The sequence below is a fragment of the Hesperophylax consimilis genome, chromosome 3 (assembly GCF_061612785.1).
Source record: "Hesperophylax consimilis isolate HC1 chromosome 3, BYU_Hcon_1.0, whole genome shotgun sequence".
Lineage (NCBI taxonomy): Eukaryota > Metazoa > Arthropoda > Insecta > Trichoptera > Limnephilidae > Hesperophylax > Hesperophylax consimilis.
In genome coordinates, this window is record NC_142838.1 from 20,736,959 (window position 1) to 20,760,636 (window position 23,678).

The following is a 23,678-nucleotide window of genomic DNA, read 5'->3' on the forward strand; positions in this document are numbered from 1 at the left end:
TATGCCTAAGTACCGACACACTATACCTTTTTACCCACCAAAAACATATTTTAATTAACAATATCATTACACGTAACTGTAACTTACTAAATCCAAATTATCCAGGCTTATTTTTTCCTAGTCTTGCCAACATCGTAATGTTCTTCAATCACACCACTCTCATTACCTATAAACACACAAAAACAGCATACAATAGCCACAATTCTTACTTACTTTCAAAATATTTCATAATGTGTCAATTACGTGTGATCTATATACTAATAATTTCTCAAATTTTTCATCTTCTTATAATTCTCTAACTTCTCTATCCTCTTCTTGCAACCCAAACTCGCTATACATCATTATTCTTTTTTATATTATTGTAATGTATAGATTCTATGTCTGCAAACTGTAAAATTCACCCGCCATAACACAGGGTCATCCCTAGCATGGAGGGTGAAATATCACAAAAAACCACATGTACTCTCTAAATCAGGGGTTCCCGAACGATTCGTATGTGCCCGCCACTATTCGACAGTGAAAGAAGTTTTTCATTAACATTAATTAAAAATATGAATTATTTTTATTTATTTGTTAGAGTTTTAATTTTTTTAGTGCCTAGGTTTATTAAATATGTTCGTATGTATGCGATATTGTATGTATGAGTGGTTCCTTTGCTGACAGTACTTGTCACAACTAGTCTAGTAGCGAGCCAGACTCTTCACGGCCTATTTAACTCTTCACGGTAGCCTGGAACGGGGAGTCCTATTTGCACATCACTCCTTGTACACGCAAAAAACCCGAAGTGAACGAACGCCACGAACTGAGCCGATGAAAGCAATAAGCATGGTCCCGACAGCTGAACTGACAGTAATCACATGCTCGTACCGTCCCGATTGCTTCGGCGATCATCAGTTCACTTCGGGTTTTCGGCGTGTATATAGTGATGTGCAAATAGCATTCCCCACCTGGAACCGCGTTGTTGTCATTGTGATTGAGATTGCTGCCCCGTTCGGGTCGCGACAGTTAGCTAGGAGACATCTTCGTCTGACGAAACACAAATTAGGAGTTTTGATATTCAGCTGAAAAATTTTAACGGGCTAAAAACGAGGTGCGTAATCTATTATAATTATTGTATTAATAAGCGGTAATCTATTATGATTGTAGGGATAGTTATAGTCCTTGTTAAAATACATTTATGAATATAATGTAGAACAGATGTGCCCTATAACATTGATATTATATTTTAGTTCAATTACTATTTTTTTTTTTTTTTTTTTAGTCATAAAATGGGTGGACCGAGTAAAAGACAATGAACCTTTTAATCCTGACTGGGAGGAATCATATTGTTTCGTTAATTTGAAAAATAATTGCGTTGCATTGTTGTGTGGTAGTAGTATTGCAGTGCCGAAAAAACATAATGTTGAACGATACTTTCAGACAATTCATGCCACTTTTGATGTGAATTATCCACTTAAATCTGAAGATAGAAAAAAATATGTCAACCAAAATCAAGTCTAACTGCACAACAGACTGTTTTCATTGACATGTAGACAATTCTAAAAAGGCCACCATTGCTTCTTTCAAAATTTCTCACATGCTCGCAAAAAAGAAGAAAACCTTTCATTGATGGTGAGTTGTTTAAAGAACTATTTTTGACTGGTGACGATTGTTTGTTTGATAGATTTTCTAACAAACAGATGGTATCAGCAATACAAGACAGTTGTCAAATAACAACATCACAAGAAGAATACATGCAATTTCAACAAACATACAAACTCAGTTAAAGTCTGACTTGGAAATATGTGACTGGTTCTCGCTACAATTTGACGAGTCAACAGAAATATCAGGCACTGCATAGTTAGCAGTTATGGTGAGAATGGTAGTTCATAACTTCACAGTAAAAGAGGACATGTTGCAAATATTACCTATGAAAGGACAGACAAGGGGTGAGGATATTTATAATACATTCAGAACATACTCAAAGTCAATAAATATGCCTTTGCACAAGCTGTCTGCGATAACCACCGATGGGGCACCAGCAATAGTAGGTAAAAACAAAGGATTTATTGCCCTCTGCAAGAAGGATGAACCATTTTCAAACTGTATGTCCTACCCCTGTATTATCCACCAGGAAGCTCTGTGTTGTAAAATATTGCCATTTGAACACGTTATGAAAATAGTTACAAAAATAATCAATTTTATTCGAGCAGCTCCTTTGCAACACCGACTTTTCAAGGCCCTGCTAGAAGATACTGAAGATAAAGAACATGATCTTATTGTGCATACTAAAGTACGTTGACTCAGTATAGGAAAGGTTCTTACAAGATTTAGGGAGTTTAATTGAAGAAATAAAACCATTTATAAACAATAAAAGGAAAATTATGATGAACTAGCTGACTCTCATTAGTAGATTGATTTGGAATCACAGACATCCTGGAAAAATTGAATTCGTTAAATTTGGAGTTGCAGGGGAAGAAAGACAAAAACTCATGCAGATGACACAGTGCTCCTTCTAGAAGCAAAAACACGGTTAGAACTGAACAAAAAGGCTAACACAGACATCAATGAATTGAAAACATGGTTTGACAATAACCTACTAACGTTAAACTCTAAAAAAACACACTACGTACCATTTTTCATAAAAAAAACAAATACGCCACATGAAATAAACATTAGGATTCCCTCTGCACCAAACACTCAACAACACCACTGTTACTTACTATGTACTAATATTGAAATCAAAACTTTAACCAAATATCTAGGGATCACTATTGACCAATGCCTAAAATGGATACCACATATAACCATTCTAAAAACAGAGTACGAAAATTAAGCTATATTTTTAGCTGTTTGAGACATATTCTAAATAAAGAACTACTGAGAATGACGTACTTCGCATTCTGTCACTTCATAATCCAATATGGTATAATAGGATGGGGGGGGCGCCTATAAAACTCACACACAACCTCTTTACATTGCGCAAAAACTAATAATTAAAATAATATTAAAGAAATCATTTTTATATTCATCTGAACTCATATTCAATTTAAAGTCAGAAAATTAAATATTCTATTCCTGTATCACTCAACCTTACAAGTTTACAAAGAGGATATCTCAGGCAAAAATACATGTTACCAATTCCGATTTGTAAAAAATCTTTGGGTCAACAAAACTACAAATATTTAGGAACAAATTTCTTCAATAAATTGCCAGAAAATATAAATGATTATGATAGATTCGAAGAATTCAAAACAATAAAAAAAATATCCTGATAACAAAATAAAACTAAATAAAATAAAAAATAAAATTTAACTTAAAAAAAAAATAACAATCTAAAAAACTAAATAAATAATACCTCATCCCATACACACAAGAAATTGCTTATTATGGGAGAACATTAAAAAAAATAATTATAATTAATAACAATAAAAAAATAAATAAATTATTAAATTGACTAACTACCCAGTTAGACTCGAGAATAATTCTCCACTAACCGGGAATTGTAATTAGTTAATTAAGATTGTTAAGTATTATTTTATTATATTGTATCTTCTATTATTGAAATAAACAAAAAGAAAATGCACATTTTTATTTGTTTGGCCCGCCAAAATGGGGAGGGGACCCTATTTGGATGATAAAACTGAACATATTAAAATAGAATATGATAAAACAGAACAGTGAATAAAAAGACCATTGAAGAACTAACATTGTAGATTTGAATTTGTACATAATTATATTACAGACATCAATTCTATCACGATAGGTTTAAAAAGCATAATTCAAAAAAATTAATTTTTAGATTTTTTCAATCTCTGGATTCCATAGCTTAACATGGTATCAAAATATAAAATTTTAGATTTTTTCAATCTCTGGATACCATAGCTTCACATGGTATCAAAATAAAAAATCTCAAAAAATACGAGGCATATCCAGAAAGTAAGTGTACTGAGGCTCTCACGACCGAATGAATTTTATTTTCGATATGTTGGCTACACTTACGTGTAGCCTGACTCTTCCCCTCCGCAACGAGACCTGTTCAAGGTCAGTACGTTGAGAAGTGTGAACGCGACAACACGTTTCGTGAAAAATGTCAATCCAATCTCCCGCCAAATGCGAAATACGCGGCGTCATCCGTTATCTTGTTTGGAAGGAAAAACCTCCGTTTGAGGTTTATAATGAGGTTAAAACTGCATATGGTGATAAAGCTATGAATTGTGCGAGTGTGTACAAGTGGTATCGCGAGTTTAAAAACGGTTCTCACGTCTTCACCCTCCACCAAAAAGTTCAAAACCACAATTTCAGCCAAGAAAATCGTGGCATCCGTGTTTTGGGACTGTCAAGGCATAATTTTGATTGAATATCTGCCTCAAGTGGAGACCATCAACTCTGCAAGATACTGCGAGACCCTAAAAAAATTGCGGAAGGTGATTCATAACAAGAGGAGAGGCATGCTGACAAAGGGAGTCAGCCTGCTGCACGACAATGCCAGACCACACACGGCCAACGCCACGAAGGAACTGCTTGCTTCGTTTAAATGGGATGTCCTGAACCACCCCGCGCATTCCCTTAACCTAGCACCTTCAGATTATTATCTCTTTACCTCCCTGAAGCTGTACATGGGTGGAAAAAGGTTTTTAACCGACGAGGAGGTAAAGGAGGAGGTGGAAAAGTGAACGAAGGTGTTGGCGGGAAACTACTTCGAGGAAGGCATCAAAAAGTTGATCCCCCGCTTCACCACCTGCATTGAGAGGAATGGCGACTATGTCGAAAAATAGCTTACATATGTACTACGGTAACCATGTAATTTTTTTGTTTCAATAAAAAGATTTGTAACCTACAAAAATTCAGTACACTTACTTTCTGGATACGCCTCGTATTTCAATAAAAAACAGGCATTCGTTTCCTTAACTACTCAATAGAAATACTCACAGTTTATAAATTTGAAAATGTTCTCCTGAAAACTTGTTGTTTTCACTTGTACCCTTCATGCTAAGCATTAATGTTTTATCTTATGTATATTTTAATGTGAATACCGCACAAGAGTCCCAACTACTCACAACCGTCTGGAGCCAGTGAGACTATGGCATCCACAATTGGGGTATGTTGTGAAGCTGAAGGTCGGTGGGAGGGGAAGGAGATGGGGAGGAGTAAGGTGGGGAATTGTTTAATTTTTCACTATTCTGTTTTATTGTGTACTATTTGTACCGGCTACCATTATGGCTATACCTTATACAAAGGGTACCTTGAATGTTCAATTGTAAGGAAAAGTAAAATAGGAAGTTGTGCAAATACATCTCATTCATATATTTCAAAGAATAAAGGTCTAACAGCTGGTATCATTACTAGAAAAAATAAATTTCTTAGGATACAAAATTGATGACTGCATGACAATTTGGATATAATTCGAAGACAGTATTGGCAGCATTTTTAGATGGTATCTTAGCACTGATTTCATCATTTAAAATACACTCCACGGCTCTCTGTTGGTTTAATTGGTTCATTTCAGATGGGAGGAACTTTAAAAGTCCAATATTTTCCCCATTTCTCTGCAAAAAATTATATTAGATATACATATTACATGAAATTAAATTTTGTTACATTACAGACAAACAAGAAATACAATTTTTTTATTACAGTCGATTCCGTTTGATTGGGACACATCAGATCCAAACTTTTTGCCCCAAATAAGCGGAGTTTAAACTAATAATGTAATAAAAATGACATCCGTATACATTTATTGAAATTATTGAGCTTTTCACTATGCACACATATGTATTAAATTTATTCGAGTTATCTCAAATTTATTTTGAACTTAATAAAATTTTTGAAAGAAATATTACTATGGAAAAATACTAATTATGGGTAGGTATGAAAAAATAAAGTAATAAAGATAGGTACAAAAAAATCATGAACAAACAGATACATGTTATAATAACAATTAACCCAAAAATAACTTCTTACACGCGCGGCAGTGTACTACGGAATGAACTTTACGTTGACAATAATGTCGACAGGCGGCAAACAGCCGGCTTGGGCAAAGACTACCAAATTACTACCAAATGAAATCACGTAGCGTGGCGCATCCCCTCCTCCCACCTGCGCCGCATAATGCACGCTCGCCCTTAACTAAAATTCGTTTAGCATCAACTTCAGATCGGAATTTGTCCCAATTGAACGGAATGGTGTCCCAGATAACTGAAGTAAATTATTATCAGATTCTTTATTTGGTTTCTGTGTGTTTTGGCCCAAATAACCAGCGGTCCCGATAAACCGGTGTACCAATTATGCGGAATCGAATGTATATAGTATTATGAAAGAGAAAAGATAGGCTGGAGTAAATCCTCGTGCAACATGTTTCAATTTTCAGTATTAGTATTTTTATCCGTGTATGAATCTTTTAAATAAGAGAGAAGAATAGTGAGAGTAAATGATGATTTTACAGGGCGTTTTGAGATCACAAATGGTATTTAGCAAGGCGGTGTAATGCCACCTCAGTTATATATAATCTGAAAGTAAGCTGCCTGTTGTATGCCAGTGGCCTGGTGAAACATAAAAACATATAATAAACTTTCAGCAAAGGGTCTAAATATTTTTACTCTACAAAATTGCAGCTGGACTCACCTTGCATAGTAAACTTAGCTCATAGTTTGCATCCACTACAGGCCAATTTTGTTCTAGAACATTTTTATCCCAATTGATAGTGTTACTCTTGCAGTCGATGCGCCCTTCAGCACTCACAAGTCCTGACCACAGTTCAGAAGCAAAATGGGGCGCTAGAGGAGCTAACATTATTATCTGGTAAGCAAAAGCACGTTCAAATTGTTTACTGTGGGCCATAAAGTTTAATGGACATCTCTGCAACAGAAACATGTATATTACATATAATCTTTAAAAACAGTGGTGGCTTGAGCACTTCTTATATGGTGGGGGTGGGGACGTTTACATAAATCTCACTACCTGAAGTACACATAAAAATTCTAACAAAAATTGTTTACGGGCAATTACCTAATGCACCAAATCAGATGCATAAACACAAAATAAATTGAAATCTTTGTAGATATGTACCAATTTGTAATATAGAATAATAAAAAAATTAAATATCTTGGAAAATCTTGCAAGATATTTAATATACACGGTGTCCGGAAACTCGTAGTACAAGCGGGAAACTGGAGAATCTACACCACATGGGGAACCCAAAAAAACATAAAGTTTTTTGATTTGAGCATTTTCAAAAAAAAAAAAAAACCAAAAAAAAATATTTTTCGGCTATTTTAGGGGTAAAGTTTTTTCTGGTGTTTAGGGTTGAATAACAGATGTTTTAACCCTGCAGAGCAGAAATATTTTATGATTACACCGGGTTAAATGAAGGGTGATTTCAAAATAATGCTTCAAATCCGAGTTTCTTCATTTGTTTTACTTTCAAATAGTTTTAATTAGTTGGGTACTTTGATCTTCAGTAATAATTTATAAGAATTTGATTAAAAAAAAAAAAAAAAAATCAACTTCAAACTCGATTTACTCGATAACGAAAGCTCAAATAAAAAAAAAGTATACTACAAAATCGACTCCAAATGTGATGTAGATTCACCAGTTTCCCGCTTGTACTACGAGTTTCCGGACACCCTGTATAGATAGAACTTAATTGGAGCGTGCATAATTCTCACTCGAAACTAACAACCGGTCCAATAATTCGTCACAAGGGGATGTAAAAGTCTGTCCCCGAATTTTATGAGATTCTCATGCAAGTGCGCATGCACAGTAGAACATTATCATCAATTGAGCCCTTATGCAGAAAAAATTGAAATTTGGAAAAATTGCATTATTTTTGTTCTTCTTTAATATGTATTCTACTCAAAACTTGATTGAAGTGAAAAAATTGATTAAGATAAATAAAGCGTGTTTTCTATTAATTGAAATACCTTATTACTGGACACGGCAAAGCTGGGGTGAAACCAGTATCGTACTATAGTGTAAAATAACTTCATTTTTTAACACAAAAAAGCAAACTTATTAAATAAACACTTATTTTAAGATCGCTTCCAGGTTTAGCTTGCGAGGAGTTGAGCATATTGTCAACAATAAAAGTTTTTTGACTTATTTTAAATGACGTGCAACGTTTTCTCAGAGCAGTCTATATTTTATCCGATGGCCTCCATGGTCCAGGGTTAAGGCTCTCGACTAGCAATCCAAAGGTCGCGGGTTCGATTTCCGGTATGTGCAAGTAAATTTTATTTGATGAATTTGGGTTATTTCACAATTTATTTATTTAAAATAATATATAGTATCGGCTGCGGCACGTTCTAGAGTAAAAGTTACTCTAAGTATCTCCCTGGTGTGAGACCACCCCCCCAATACTGTGGGGAATTATTTTCTCCCAAATTCACTAGCAACCCCACCCCCCACGGAATCGAAAATTTTGGGTACATCATCACTGATCTAGCAACTATAAATATTTTGACCACTTATCGATTTTAGTCTCAAATCTCACTGCAGTCAAATGAAATGTTTAACAGCCAATATTTCAAAACTCACTTTTACATAACGCTGTTTTTCCGCATAAGGGTTCAATTATTTCACATATTTACCATATATGTCTGCCATCATTTGGAATAATTAAAAAGTTATGACCGAATTTTTGCAACTTGGATGGTGACAATCATTGAAGAATATAAAATTAACAACTCAGCAAGTACGTACTTAATTGTTTGTAAATAATAAATACATGCACAGTCAAACTTGGTTACAACGAGCACGAGGGGACCGACTAAATATGCTCCTTATATGCAAAGTAGGTTTTTTAAAAGTCGTATGTACCTACCTACCTACCTCTACTATCAATACGTTCTCAAAAAAACTGTATATTTTCAAAATACGAGTAGGTATTACTTATTAAAAAAATAAATTACAAAATATTTTTTTATCTCTCAAATTTATTTTCAATGATTGTTTAAAAGATTTCGCTTTCATGCTTCTCAATTTCCTCTTCAAAACAATTAACTCATTATAACTTTCATCACCTGTTTCAAGGCTTAAAAGAAAAATATCACTAAATTTTCTATCTTACTATCATTATCTTGAGCGTACTGTGCAGTGGCGGCTCGTGACTTTTGGGTTACTAGAGTGCTAATATTACAAAAAATGACATTATTGACTTTGTTGTAGCTGAAAACGATTTTTTATTTTTTTTCGAAAAATTGATTTTTTGTATGAAGATTTTCAGGAATTCCGTGCGGCGCACGGCTATACTGAAATTTCCTGAAAATCTTCATACAAAAAAAAGATTTTCGAAAAAAAATAAAAAATCGTTTTCAGCTATAACAACATCAGAAATGCCATTTTTTTTTAAATATTAGCACTCTAGTACACCCAAAACTCACAGGCCGCCACTGGTACTGTGCCTGCCGCTTATAAAATCGCACTTGTCATAAATAACTGGCTTGCGGGATTGTTTTATTTTTTGGCAGTAAAATTTGACTTGTCACAAACCAGTGCTGCACAACCCCTCGGCCCCATTCTTGCGGCCCGCATGTCAATTTTATACGGCCCACTTAGCTGTAGAGAAAAATTTAATGTTTGGAGTAATTTTTGAAAACCCTGGCTAAGAACATTTTTTATAGAGTTTTGGTTAATTTACACTTCATTTCCTAAATGGAACCAAATTTAAAGAATGAATCCTCTCCCCCTAATAAAAACAAAAAAAAATCGGCTTGTAGGTCGCGGCCTGTTTGAAAAATAGGCAAAGCGGATCCTCTAGTGAAAAAGTTGTGCATCACTATCATAAATTTACCCCGTGCAGGGATGTAGGTACTTGCAAGTAGGTACCATCACGAACATATTTATTGGTTTTTTAAAAAAAAATTGACGATGAGTTGCAATACAAAAGAAGACATAAAAAGGGAACAAATTTGCAAAGCTCAAATTTCACATCACTTTCGCAGATTTTGTGACAATTTTACATTGTGCCTGATGAAAAATGGCTCACATAGCCGACAATCTTACACAGGTAGTGCCATAAAAATATGAATCCGTCCCTAACGAGATAGGTAATTCCTGCCAGCCGCCGTTGTGCGCCGGGCAGCTAACCGCTGCGCTTTGCCAACCCTTTGTTTGTTATATACTACTTATTCCTGAATAATTCTTGAATAATTCCCAACTATTTTTTCAGACCCAAGGACCCATTCATGCATTTTGAAATTTTGTTGACAAATTTATTTGCTCGGTATATCAATGAATCGACCTCGTTACAACAGTCAACAATTATATAAAGATAAGCCTGAACCAAAATATCGTTTTGTAATTGCTCATTATAGCTATGAACTGCCGTGATCGTTATAACCAATTCGACTGTATTATGTATATATTTTTATTTATTTTACATGTATATTTTAAGTATGTAATCATTTTTCAGCTATGAAAAAGAAAACATTGTATTCGCTTCTGTTTTTGGTTTGGCAAAAGTTTTATATTTGCATAAATTAATAAATTGAATATATTTTTGAAAATTCTAAAATGTTGCATTCATACAATATATTAGTAGTTTGATATAATTTGTAACTTTCTACACACACAATTAGAAATAATTTATTTAACTTACCCTTAAGCTATTAGTGAGACCTTGCAGTCTTGATATGCCGACACTCAGTTGATAGGAAAAATTAAAATTAAATGTGGTAGCGCTTACAAAGTAATTGACAGAACTACACAGTGTTTCCTCAGTGTCTATAAATTCCTTTGAATTTAAAATGATATTTTTCTCTTCCGCATCAATGGAAGTGCTTCTTACTTTGAGGAATTGCCCCATGGACAGCCAAAGCCTTCTTTGCCAGTTTAGAACTCCAGGAAAAGCTGTGAAAGCATTAAAAACAATATAATATTCCATAAGTTAATTTAGATAATAACTAAAGAACTATAAAAATAAAATTAATCAAGTTCTGCTTATGAAAATTAAGCAACGAATGGCCATACTTTTGGATAATGAAACACACCCACATGGCATTTCTTGTGTTCTTCTTTATCCTATGCATGGGGGCTACGTATGACAGCACGAATAGTGTTGTAGTATCACATACATAATTAAATATGATTTTGTCAATATAGATAATAATACAACATACTGGCACGGGACCAATGTCTGAAAGACGTGGGGCTACATCTGCCAACATGAATAGTCTTGTAGTATCACATAATTAAATGTGATTTAAACTATATAGATAATAATACAACATACTTGCACTGGACCAATGTCTGAAAGAAGTGGGGGCTACATCTGCCAGCATGAATAATCTTGTAGTATCACATCCATATTCTTCAAACATCTGTGATGGATCTACTCCATTGAATTTAGATTTACTCATTTTCTCCCAAACAATTTCCACAGGTTTACTGTCAGCTACTGTAACAGCGAGTCCTTTTTTGGCATTTTTAATTTTTACTTCACTTTCTGTAATGTACTTTCCGGACTCTTTCACTATAAAAGCTTTCCCCATAACCATTCCCTGAACAAGTAATCTCTGGAAGGGTTCTTTTTCTGGTAGTTTACCAATTGAGTGAAGGAAATGGGACATAAAACGAGCATAGTACAGATGTAGCACCGCATGTTCTTTTCCTCCAATATATAAATCTACTGGAAAGTTTTCCCATACCTTTTTCTTAGCAAACGCCTCATCATTATTTGCGGCATCGAGATATCTGAGGTAGTACCAAGAGGAATCTACAAAAGTGTCCATTGTATCTGTCTCCCGGGTGGCCTTCCCACCGCAGCTGGGACAACTTGTGTTAATCCAACTGGCAGCATTCAGCAGGGGGGATTTCTTACTTTTTTCAGATACATTAATTTCTGGTAATACAACAGGCAGGTCTTCATTGGCAACGGGTAGTACCCCACAAGAGTCACAATAAACTATAGGAATGGGGGTTCCCCAATACCTCTGGCGAGATATAAGCCAATCATTTAACTTTGAACTGACCGGATATCCACCAACATTTTTTAAATTTGCCATTTTGCAAACTTGTTTCCTGAATTCATCTATTTCTTCAGGTGATTTTGTTGAAAAATCAGAATGATCATCATATGAAATATTTGATGTTGATAAAAATAATCGGTCAGATTCATCAACTTGAGAAGATCCTAAATATACATCAGTACCTTCAGCAAAAGTTACTTCATTTGTAACGATGATGGGAAGTTTTTTCATTGTTATTGGATTTTCTGCCATCACTACTAATTGTTTATATGTTTCATATTGCCTAGATACAAAATTTTCTTTGTCCAATATGCTTTTTGGTGAAACTGCGATAAAAGAAGCATAGAGAAGTTTTTCTGGCTTGTCAGTCCAAATTCTAATTGTTTGGTTGTCATTTTCACCATTTGATAATTTAAATTCAATCGAAATCCCATTGCATTCGCCTATCCAATGCTTTTGCATATGAATAATATCTCTCCAATCTTTTAAAATTGGGTCCTCCAATCCATCGTACAACTGTTTCGCGAATTTTGTTGTTCGTACGAACCATTGATTTAAAAGCTTCTTTTCAACAACAGCACCAGAACGCCAAGAACAACCGTTCAAGTCTACCTGCTCATCTGCTAGAACAGTTTGGTCAACTGGGTCCCAATTGACAAGGGCCTAAAATATATTAAATTGTTTACAATACATATAATAACGTTTACTTTTAAAAACATATTTGAATCATATTTTATATTTTACACTTACTTCCTTTTTGTATACCATATCTGCTTTGAACAAATCAAGAAACAGAGACTGCGTCCATTTGTAATAATTTGGATTGGATGTATTGACTTCCCTTTCCCAGTCGAAGTGGCAACCGAGATCCAGTAATTGACTTTTCATTTTTTCAATATTGTTTTTAGTCCACACATGCGGCTGTATATGTCTTTCCAAGGCAGCATTTTCCGCTGGTAAACCAAAAGCATCCCAGCCCATGGGGTGAATGACCTCCTTACCATTCATGCGGTGAAACCGTGCAATTGTGTCCGAGATAGAATATACTCTAACATGCCCCATGTGAAGCTGGCCAGATGGGTACGGAAACATAGACAGGGCATAATATTTAGGCTTGTCAATGCCTTCAGATTTAGGAGGGCACATAACCATAGGTTTCCAATGTCTTTCGATATCTTTCTTAATGTCTGAAGTTATTTCTTCCCCCTAAAATAAAAGCATAATCATTTTAAATAACAAGCTACAAAAATGGAAAAAGCTTTCAAATACAGATAAAGAAACTCATTTTAGGAAGAAGCGTATTAGAAGGCTTCAAAATGACCCGAATTATTTGATAAGCAAAGCTTAAAACCGTAAAGGTAACAAGTGAATAAAATAGGTACAAGTTCATCACCCATGTTTTCATAAAGTTTTAGGTAAAAATTTGATGAAAACATTGAACATAAGTAGAAGCACAAAAATAACAAAAAATATAGTTTTTGTAAATAACAAAACAAACCAAAAAAACTAACAAAATGCTACCATTTTTATGAATTATTGTAGTCCAACATGTCGATCGCAAAGCAAAAGTTGGTCAATCTCAATGTAGATTGTGAATTTTGAAAAAATGCCACAATTCAAATTTACAATCATGGTTAACAAAATGATATCCTGGCCGAAGGACGAATTTGGTTTTGCTAGATTTGTGCTTATCTGTTAACTCTTGGTGTGCTGATGCAAAATTTTCCCAGTGTTTCATCTGATTCTATTTTCGTCTTACCAGATAATGTGTTATATTATTTAAAGAAATAGTATGTAATCTAGCATATATTTTCCTCAGATAACTGGTTGTATTCAGAGAAATAATTTTTTTAAATGTATCCTTAGGGATACGCTGGTGTTCAAAAGGTTAATGAAGTGGTTCCACGGTTGACCGCTATAAAAATTTTGATAAAAAGAAACGCCCATGGTCAAATAGGTTAGGAACCCTCGCTGAAGTCGGTAAAGATAGTACTTACTACTAAGATTTAGTATTTCCACTCTACATAGTTAGATTTTTGTTAAATATAATAAACTTGGTTAGATTAAAATGATATTGGTTGATTTAAAAATGTAATTATCATAGATATACAGGGTGTCCGGAAACTCGTAGTACAAGCGGGAAACTGGTGAATCTACATCACATTTGGAGTCGATTTTGTAGTATATTTTTTTTTTATTTGAGCTTTCGTTATCGAGTAAATCGAGTTTGAAGTTGATTTTTTTTTTTTTTTTTTTAATCAAATTCTTATAAATTATTACTGAAGATCAAAGTACCCAACTAATTAAAACTATTTGAAAGTAAAACAAATGAAGAAACTCGGATTTGAAGCATTATTTTGAAATCACCCTTCATTTAACCCGGTGTAATCATAAAATATTTCTGCTCTGCAGGGTTAAAACATCTGTTATTCAACCCTAAACACCAGAAAAAACTTTAACCCTAAAATAGCCGAAAAATATTTTTTTTTGGTTTTTTTTTTTTTTTTAAAATGCTCAAATCAAAAAACTTTATGTTTTTTTGGGTTCCCCATGTGGTGTAGATTCTCCAGTTTCCCGCTTGTACTACGAGTTTCCGGACACCGTGTATAATTGAAACAAAATCTTTTCACGTTAATTTATCCGAAATGTCAGTGTAATGGACTTGGGAATATTTACCATGGTTAAAAGTAGCTATTAAAATTTCCGTATTCCACTTTATACGCAAAAATTATTTATTAAAATTAATTACTCCCGAAAAGAAGTTATGCTCGATAAAGCAGATGTTTTAAAACTTTTCAATTCAATTTCTCTGTGTGAATAATTGGTAAACAAAAGTAGACGAAGCACGGACGCATCACGTCAACTCAAGTGGTCACTGACAAAAAAAGGGCGCATTTAAATCTTAACGCAGTTAATGTGTATTGCCATAGGGTTTGAGTAAACTTACATAAATATCGAGTGTGCTTGAACGTATGTGATTAATGGTTTATTTCATTAAACACCGTTTTCATGATTAAGTGTTTGCTGCCTGAAATGACAAAACCACTGGCGCCTACAGGACCACAGAGAAGACGACAAACTTAGATAAGATCTTTTCAATATAATTGTTTACATAATCTTAATATTACATTTATTTTTATTTCAGTAGGATTTTACCGTATTACAAGCAAGACCTTCCTAAGAACACTTGTATTCTTGATTTACGGCTTCGGGGGACATATTTTTAGGAATAAACCATTGAATATTGTTTTGGGACACAGTGTTGACATAGACCTAGAATCGTCAACAGATTAAGTCGGAGTCAAACAATTGATTCTCTTTTAATATATGTAATGTATTCACTTAAACATAGAACTCACAAAATAAGATAGTGGGGAAGACAAAAAAATAACACAAGTAACAAACGAGGTTTACAGGTAAACGAAAGGTAGGAAGAAGGTTCAACAAGGTTCAGAGTGAAGGGTAGGTGTTTTAAGGTACTTTTTAGGGCACACATTGTAGGTAGGTACCTACTAAATAAATTATGTTCATGTTTATTTCAGTCGGTTTTTATCCATTGCACTTAGGAGGGGTGTCCTTTGTTCTTCATTTTATTATTTGATTAAAATATTCAAGAAGATGAAAGAAGAGGCAAGAAGAAGCAATAAGATAAAAGAAAAGCCAAGACAAAGAAATAATAGGTAAGGAAAAGTAATAAGAACCAAGAAAAGGCAGGAAGAGACTAGAAAATGCAAGAAGAGAGAAGAAAGGCCACAACAAGACAAGATCAAGATGAAGCAAAAAGATGCCTTCAGAAACTAGGAGAGCCTAGAAGAATCATAAAGATACAATCGAAGAATAGGAGAGCACAGAAGAAGCAAGAAGACAAAGAAGAGGCAATTCGAAGCCAGAAAAACCAAGAAGAGGCTAGCAGATGCAATAAGATGTTAGAAGGAGAGCCAAGAAGAAGCAAGAACCAAGAAAAAAAGAAGACAGAGGAAGCAAGATGAAGGGGAACCAAAAAAAACAAGAGGAGGCTACTAGAAATTATTACTTCGATTATTATGACAGTGTCATAATAATCGAAGGTACGGATTGGAATACTGTTAATAACTTGGCAAATGCTGATATTAATATACTGAAAATTTGGTTCGATAAAAATCTTCTCTCCTTAAACACAGAAAAAACAAAATTTATCCCATTTTCAATCAATAAATTTAAATCAGAACCAGAGTTAAACATTATAATACACCAACGCACATGTGGCAGAACTAACTGCAATCAAACTTGTCCTATACTTAGTCCAACATCCAAAATCAAATATCTTGGTGTATATATAGATCAATATTTTAAATGGAAAACACATATTTGTGAACTCGTCAAAAGGATTAGGAAATGTATTTATATATTTATAAGACTTAGAAATATTCTTAGACTAGAAAACCTAAAAAGAGTGTACTATGCGATTGTTCAATCTATATTACAATATGGTATTATTGGTTGGGGAGGAACATATAATAAAATTTTGAACCCACTCAAAGTAGTTCAAAGATTGGTAATCGAAGTAATTTTGAAAAAACCGTCAAAATTTTCTACCGAAATTCTTTTTACAATTTTCAAAGTATCTACAGTAGACAAAATGTATCAAAAATATTCAATACTTCAAATTTACAAAGAAATACAGTCAAATACTCATAACTTGCAATTCAATACATCAGCAAGATACCAGAAAACTATTAAAATCCCAAAATTTAACACTAAGCTCATTCAAAATACCTATCTTTATCTAGGCATAATTTATTTTAATAACCTTCCATTAAATTTAAAAAATATCGAAAACATTCAGGAATTTCACCTTAAATTAAAAAAATTACCTTAAACTATTATAAGTCCAAAATACGTTCACTAGAAGTAATATTGTTTAAATCTTGTGTTGTTTCTAAATAATTTATTTACCATACTAACATATACATAATTGAACTAGAATTCCCTCACCAAACACAAGAGCATTGTCTCTTTATGGTGAGGAAAGGCTATAATTTCTATTGTTTTATATCTTGTTAATATCCTGTATTTATCTATGTAAAAAAAATATTTTTTTCAAATATTAAATAAAAATAAAATAAAAAAGAAGCAATAAGATACAGGCAGAGACTAGGAGATACTGAATTAGTAAAAAAAAAGGCCAAGAAGAGCCAAGACGAAGTGAGAATAGGCAAGAAAAGATCAGAACGGGCAGTAAAATTACAGAAATGATAAGCTGGAAGCAAGAAAAAGTGGGATTCAAAAAAGAACTGGGATACAAAAAAGAATCGGGAAGCGAGAAACCAACGCTCACTCAATTCCTTTATTCTTGCCCATCCTAAGTTCCAGTATTGGCTTATTGGGTTGCCATGCGTACCGGTCGAAAGAAGAGGCAAGAAGAACTAAGAAGAGACGAGAGAAGCTAAGAAAAGATAAGAAGAGACAAGAAGTGCCAAGGAGAAATAAGAGAAGACGAGAAGACACAAGAAGAGCCAAGCAGAGACAAGATCCAAGAAGAGGCAAGAGGAGCCAAGAAGAGCCAAGCAGAGACAAGAAGATGCAAGAAGAGGCAAGACGAGCCAAGAAGAGCCAAAAATAGACAAGAAGATTTAAGAAGAGGCTAGAAGAAGGAAGACAACTTATATTTAATAAGCACATTGACTCAATCGTTAATAGGTCATATAAAATGTTTGGTTTCGTGCTACATGTAAGTAAAGTATTCAGTAATCCGCTTACAATTGTAATGTTATATTTCGCATTAGTCAGAAGTACACTGGAATATGCATCGCCAATTTGGAATCCACAATATAAACTTTACAAAGATAGTATAGAACGTATCCAAAACAAATTTATAAAATATATTACCTAAAAATTCAACAATAACTTTCAGTGTACATTTGAAACTTCGCAGCAAAGACGAGCAGTAGCTGACTCAATATTTATACACAGAATTTTAAACAATGACATTGACTGTACCGAACTTCTGTCCCTTATTAACTTTAACATACCTTTGAGACGTACACGACATACAGTGCTATTCCACACTCTTAATTATAAAACAAATGCAGCATCTAATTCGCCAATTAACCGAGCTCTTCATACTCTAAATAATATTTGTTGTAACATTCTTGACATTTTTTCGGATTCACTGCCCAAACTCAAACGTGGCATCATGTGTTAATTGCCCTCACAGAATCATGGCTCACCAAAGGTATCAGAGACGAAGAACTTTTCGATCCTCGATACTATGTATATCGTAGAGACCGCGATTACGCTTCCACCGGTCAGCGTCTTGGCGGTGGTGTAGTGATAGCTATTAAACAGGAGCTGATCAGCGTCGCCAGACCAGAATGGACTTCTTGTGCTGAAGACATTTGGGTCACCATTCGCACCAATACTACACCTCACAGTTTGGTCCATATATGTTGCGTGTACATCCCCGGAGGGACTCAACATCAATATTTAATCGAAAATTTCCTGAACATGTTATCAGACGTAGTATCAAATAACCCCAATGATTCTTTTATTATCTTAGGTGACTTTAATCTTCCTGAAATTTCATGGATCCAAACTACGCCATCTGCTCACTATGCAGCTAGCAATTACTCTACTCACGTTAGTAATTACTTCGTAGACTGTATGCATTTTCTGAACCTCTCTCAATATAACGGTGAACTAAACTCAAGCGGCCATATCCTAGATCTGATTCTGTCAAATCTACTAATCTCCGTCGAATCTAATGACGACCCGCTAGTTCCCGAAGATGAACATCATAAAGTTCTATCCATTAGTGTGCCATTTCAGGAAACTCCTTCATTGACAAATGCGAAAAGAAAAGTTTTTCTATATAATCGTGGAGACTACGATTCAATTAATTTCGCCCTTGAACAAGCTGACTGGGCTTCCATTTTTTCTACCTCTCAAATAGAACCAGCGCTTGACGGTTTCTATACGTTTTTGAAATACCTCATAAATCTTCATATTCCTCATAAACTTTCGTGGAACTCGAAATATCCTCCTTGGTACAGTGCTGCCCTTATCAAGGTAACTAAGGAAAAATCAAAATACTTTAGCAAATATAAAAAACACAAGAACCAGACTGACTATGACGCATTTTCCCTGCTTCGTAAACGGCACAAAGACTTATGTCGGAAAAGCAAAGCCCGTTTCTTGAGTAATATTGAAAACAATATTTCCTCAAACCCTAAAAACTTCTGGAGCCACGTCAAATCTTCTAACGCATCCCAAGGTGTCCCAAAATGTATGTATTTTGGAGAGCTGAAAGCCAATAATGGAACGGAAATTGCAAATTTATTTTCAAAATATTTCAGTTCAGTTTTCAGTAAACCCTCCGATCCACTTACCCTTGATCCAACTGACGTCGGGAACCATACATCCAATATAAGCAATATTGAGGTGACACGAGAAATCGTCTTAAAATACCTTAAGGAAATTGATATTCGCAAAGGTGCCGGTCCTGACGAAATACCTTCAATCTTTATCAAACAATGTGCACACAATCTAGCCTTACCCCTTTCTTTAATTTTCAATCGTTCCCTAACCGATTGCACTGTCCCTGTTATATGGAAATCTGCTTATGTGTCTCCTATTTTCAAAAATGGCAAAAAAACAGACGTTAAAAACTACAGGCCAATCTCCAAACTTTGTATATTTAACAAAATTTTTGAAAAAATAGTCTATGACCAACTATATTCTGCTCTTAAGCCCAGCCTGAATACGACCCAACACGGTTTCATTAGTGGTAAATCTACAACCACAAATCTTTTAACCTTCACAGAGTACCTGCAGGATAATTTGGATAACAGAATACAAGTGGACACTGTCTATACCGACTATAGTAAGGCGTTTGACAAGGTCGATCATTCAACCTTGTTGAACAAGCTTTTAAAGATTGGTATTCACGGCAATCTTTATCGTTGGCTCTCTTCTTATATCTCCAACCGTAGTCAAATAGTAGTGGTTGCTGGATTTAAATCCGACTCTGTTGCTGTAACATCGGGAGTTCCTCAAGGCAGCCTGTTAGGACCGTTACTATTTAATATCTATATCAATGATATTGGTCACTGCTTTTTACACTCGCAGACCATCCTATATGCAGATGACATGAAAATCTTCTCACCTATAAAATCAATCGAAGACTGTCACAAGCTGCAAAAGGATTTACAACGTTTAAACGCGTATGTTAATGCCCATTGTCTGGAATTAAATATATCCAAATGCTTCATCGTACGCTTTACTAGAAACAAAAACATATTTATACACGAATACTCAATTAATCATCAACCTTTATCTACCAAATCAGAAATTAAGGACCTTGGGGTTATACTTGATAGTAAACTGAATTTCAATAAACATATTGACCACGTAGTCACTAACGCATCTTCTATGCTGGGTTTCATAATCCGTTCCTGTAAACAATTCAAAGACATTGCTACTTTCAAAACACTGTATTTCTCATACGCTCGTAGTATCCTTGAATACGCATCACAAGTGTGGAACCCAGGCTATGCAATACATAAAAATAGAATTGAAAGTGTTCAAAATAGATTTTTAAGGTACCTTAATTTCCGCTCTTTTCGATCTCATATCAGTAATGAAGACTCTGCAAAGTTCTTCAATATACAGACGTTAACTTTCCGAAGAAATGTAGCAGATTTGGTAATGTTATTCAAAATTACACACAATTTAATCGATAGTCCTGATCTTCTTCAACGCCTATTATTCCATGTTCCCAATCGCAACAGCAGACAGTCGCTTACTTTTAATCTCCCTCATTGTAAGACAAATTCCAAACAAAACTCATTTATCTACAGATCCACACACTTTTTTAACTTAAATTATAACCATATTGACATATTTAACTCGACTTTACGCGACATAAAACAAAAACTCAATAATCAACAAAACTCAAACTAGTTCAATTCCTATATATTCCCGTCCTTTGCCTCTTAATCCTTATCCTATATTTCCCCCTCCTCCCCCCCACCCTCCTTTATTTTAATATTTTTAATATTTCCTAACTAAACAAGAAATTAATTTAAGAGAACATCTCTATGCCATTGTACACCATTGTAACACCATTAACTATTCATCAGTGGAAAGTTCATAATTGGCATAATTAATAATATTATTATTGTATCATTATAAAATTACAGATTTGCTGTCAACTTTTCCAAATAAATAAATAAATAAAAAATAAATAAATAAATAAATGTCAATAATTTAAACTGTTCAATACGCCTACATACAGACACACACACACACACAAACACTCACACCTACATATACTACACACGTCACCTGGTAATTAAGGAATAAACATACCACTTAGCAGATATTACAAGGAAACATATCATAGGTACCCAACATGAAGTATCTTATTCCTGTATATTGTTTCATCTCTGTAAATCATGTACGGTTTGTTTCTATAATATAAAAAAAAGACACAAAAAACAATGCTCAATCAATTCCTTTATTCCAGCCCATCCTAAATTTCAATATTGGCTTATTAGGTTCAGAGGCGGTCCCTGCCTTAGTGCATTTGTGCACTGCACTGCCAAACATCGATATACGTCAGAAATGTAAAATTGTATATCCACTCACGAAGAATTCCCGCCAGATCATTATAATATTCTTACCAATCAAAGTTTGTACTAGACTCCCGCGCATGCGAAAAACAATGTAATATAGGTATCAACCCGTGCATATTTCGCTTTGCCGAGGCATGCCATGTACCTTCTATAGGCACTATCTCTAGAGGCCGGAACCGTGAAATGAGTGAGACAGGTAGAGACCCATAACGGCTGTTGATGTGTTAGAGCAGTGGAGATAGAAGGTGGTCGGTGCATTATCGGCGCATGCGCCGAAACATCCTGATCTTTATCAAATACCTTAAACATGCGTAAAACGTTTGGAATGCATTAGTTAGGATTGACAGATTTCGAACTAATTAACAATGTTATAATATTCTAGCGGTACCGGCGCGATCTACATATCTGCAAACTTGACAGTATTCACTATTCAGTATTGGCGATTGACGCGACGTTTTAACGGTTTTTGCGAGTTTTGCTCTGCCAAAAGGTTTTTAAAAATGAGTGCTAATGAAAACATTGCGGTTAACATTGATTTTATCAAAAGTAACCGAAGTTCATTTAATCCCAACAAACTAGAGATGATTTTGCGATTGCTGACGGAGCAATATCAATTTTACAATTATTTTACAAATGTAACTTGGTGGAGTGTTTTAGTGAAATAGTGATACTGTTAAAAATAATTTGTACTATTCCGATGACAACTGTCGAGTGCGAAAGGTGTTTTTCTACGTTGAAACGTGTAAAAACATTTCTGAGGAATACTATGTCCCAAGATCGTCTCATTGCTTTATCAATGATGAGCATCGAAAAAGTTTGATCTCGTCTATACTAGACTTTAATAATCTTGTAATTGAAGAATTTTCTCAAATGAAAGAGCGACGAATGGATTTTCTCTACAAATGAATTATTTGTACTGGGTATATTTTCCTATTTTACATGTTACCATTATTTGTGAAATGCACTGGTGGCAAATTCTGTCACGAGCCGCCTCTGATTAGGTTCCATGTATACCAGTCGATTAAATTCTAACCTTCTTCCTATCCTCCGAGCATGTGTTCCAAGTCCTAACAAAAGAGCTCCCCCTGGCGTACCTGTCTCACCGGGACAGGAGTGCTCCTGGTTGGGGTGGTACAATTGTATCTTATTATTAACACTTTGTTTGAACTAATTTCAAATTACTACAAGAAACAACTATTTACTTGGGGGGAGATGGAAAAAGATGCATTAAAGTTCCAATTTAATATTTCCAAATTATGGTTAAATTAATACACCTATGCAATATTTCCCGTGTTTTTATCTTGTTAAATACGCACAAAAATATCTAAATAACCCAAACTAAGAACCTAATAACCTATTTTATGCAAGTTTTTCCCTCTCCCCTGACGTAAATAGTTTCGGAAAATATTTCCCTGACCGCCGCACTTTTAATAGGCACAGATTATGGAAATTACATTTCCAATTAACTATTAGTCAGGATAGATGGTAAAATAGGCATTGTGATTCCATTTTTATTCAATCATAGTTCAAAATTTACCTTACAAAATGATCCATTTGCCGCTTTTTTGTATGGAGTGACACTTGTGAGAGTTTCGTTTCAATCTAAATCTAATAACCTATTTTGTGCATGTAAATAGATATTTCTTGTAGTAATTGTTAAAACAAAATGTAATTTCCATAATCTGTGCCTAAAAGTGCGGCGGTTAGGAATATAATTACCATAGTTTATTTTACTAATAAAGTTGAAACGGAGTATTTATTTATTTCAATAATTTGCGCACATTTAGAAGCAGAGTGCGAAAATTTTGCCAAGTAAGAAGCTCGGGATCTAACGCAGCCGAAAACTTCTCTTTACAATATTATTATCACTGTACGGTAATAAAGTTACGGAAATTCATAAATTAACAAACCCTTACCCATTTTCCAAGACCTTTAGTAGAATAATTAATACAAGATCGTGATTTTATAAAGCTTTCGAATAAACTATTGCCAAAAAGGGATAACATTTTTATATTCTTGGTTATGTTTCTGATGTAGGTTTGTCTTCGGTCAGTATTGTCATTTGCTTATAAACCCATAAATATACCACTCTCAATAAACAAGTTGTCACTTGTCACTT

General features: G+C 34.3%; 1 protein-coding gene across 1 annotated transcript; it reads right to left on the reverse strand.

The window, feature by feature from the left end:
* Positions 1–5,270: 5,270 nt before the first annotated feature.
* LeuRS-m (Leucyl-tRNA synthetase, mitochondrial) lies at positions 5,271–23,678 on the reverse strand. The gene is made up of 6 exons (XM_089650959.1): positions 23,476–23,678; positions 12,696–13,151; positions 11,210–12,608; positions 10,577–10,827; positions 6,604–6,837; positions 5,271–5,528 (listed from the first exon to the last, which is right to left on the reverse strand). The coding sequence occupies exons 1-6, from the start codon at positions 23,563–23,565 to the stop codon at positions 5,343–5,345; spliced, it is 2,616 nt and encodes an 871-aa protein (XP_089507085.1). The 5' UTR covers positions 23,566–23,678; the 3' UTR covers positions 5,271–5,342.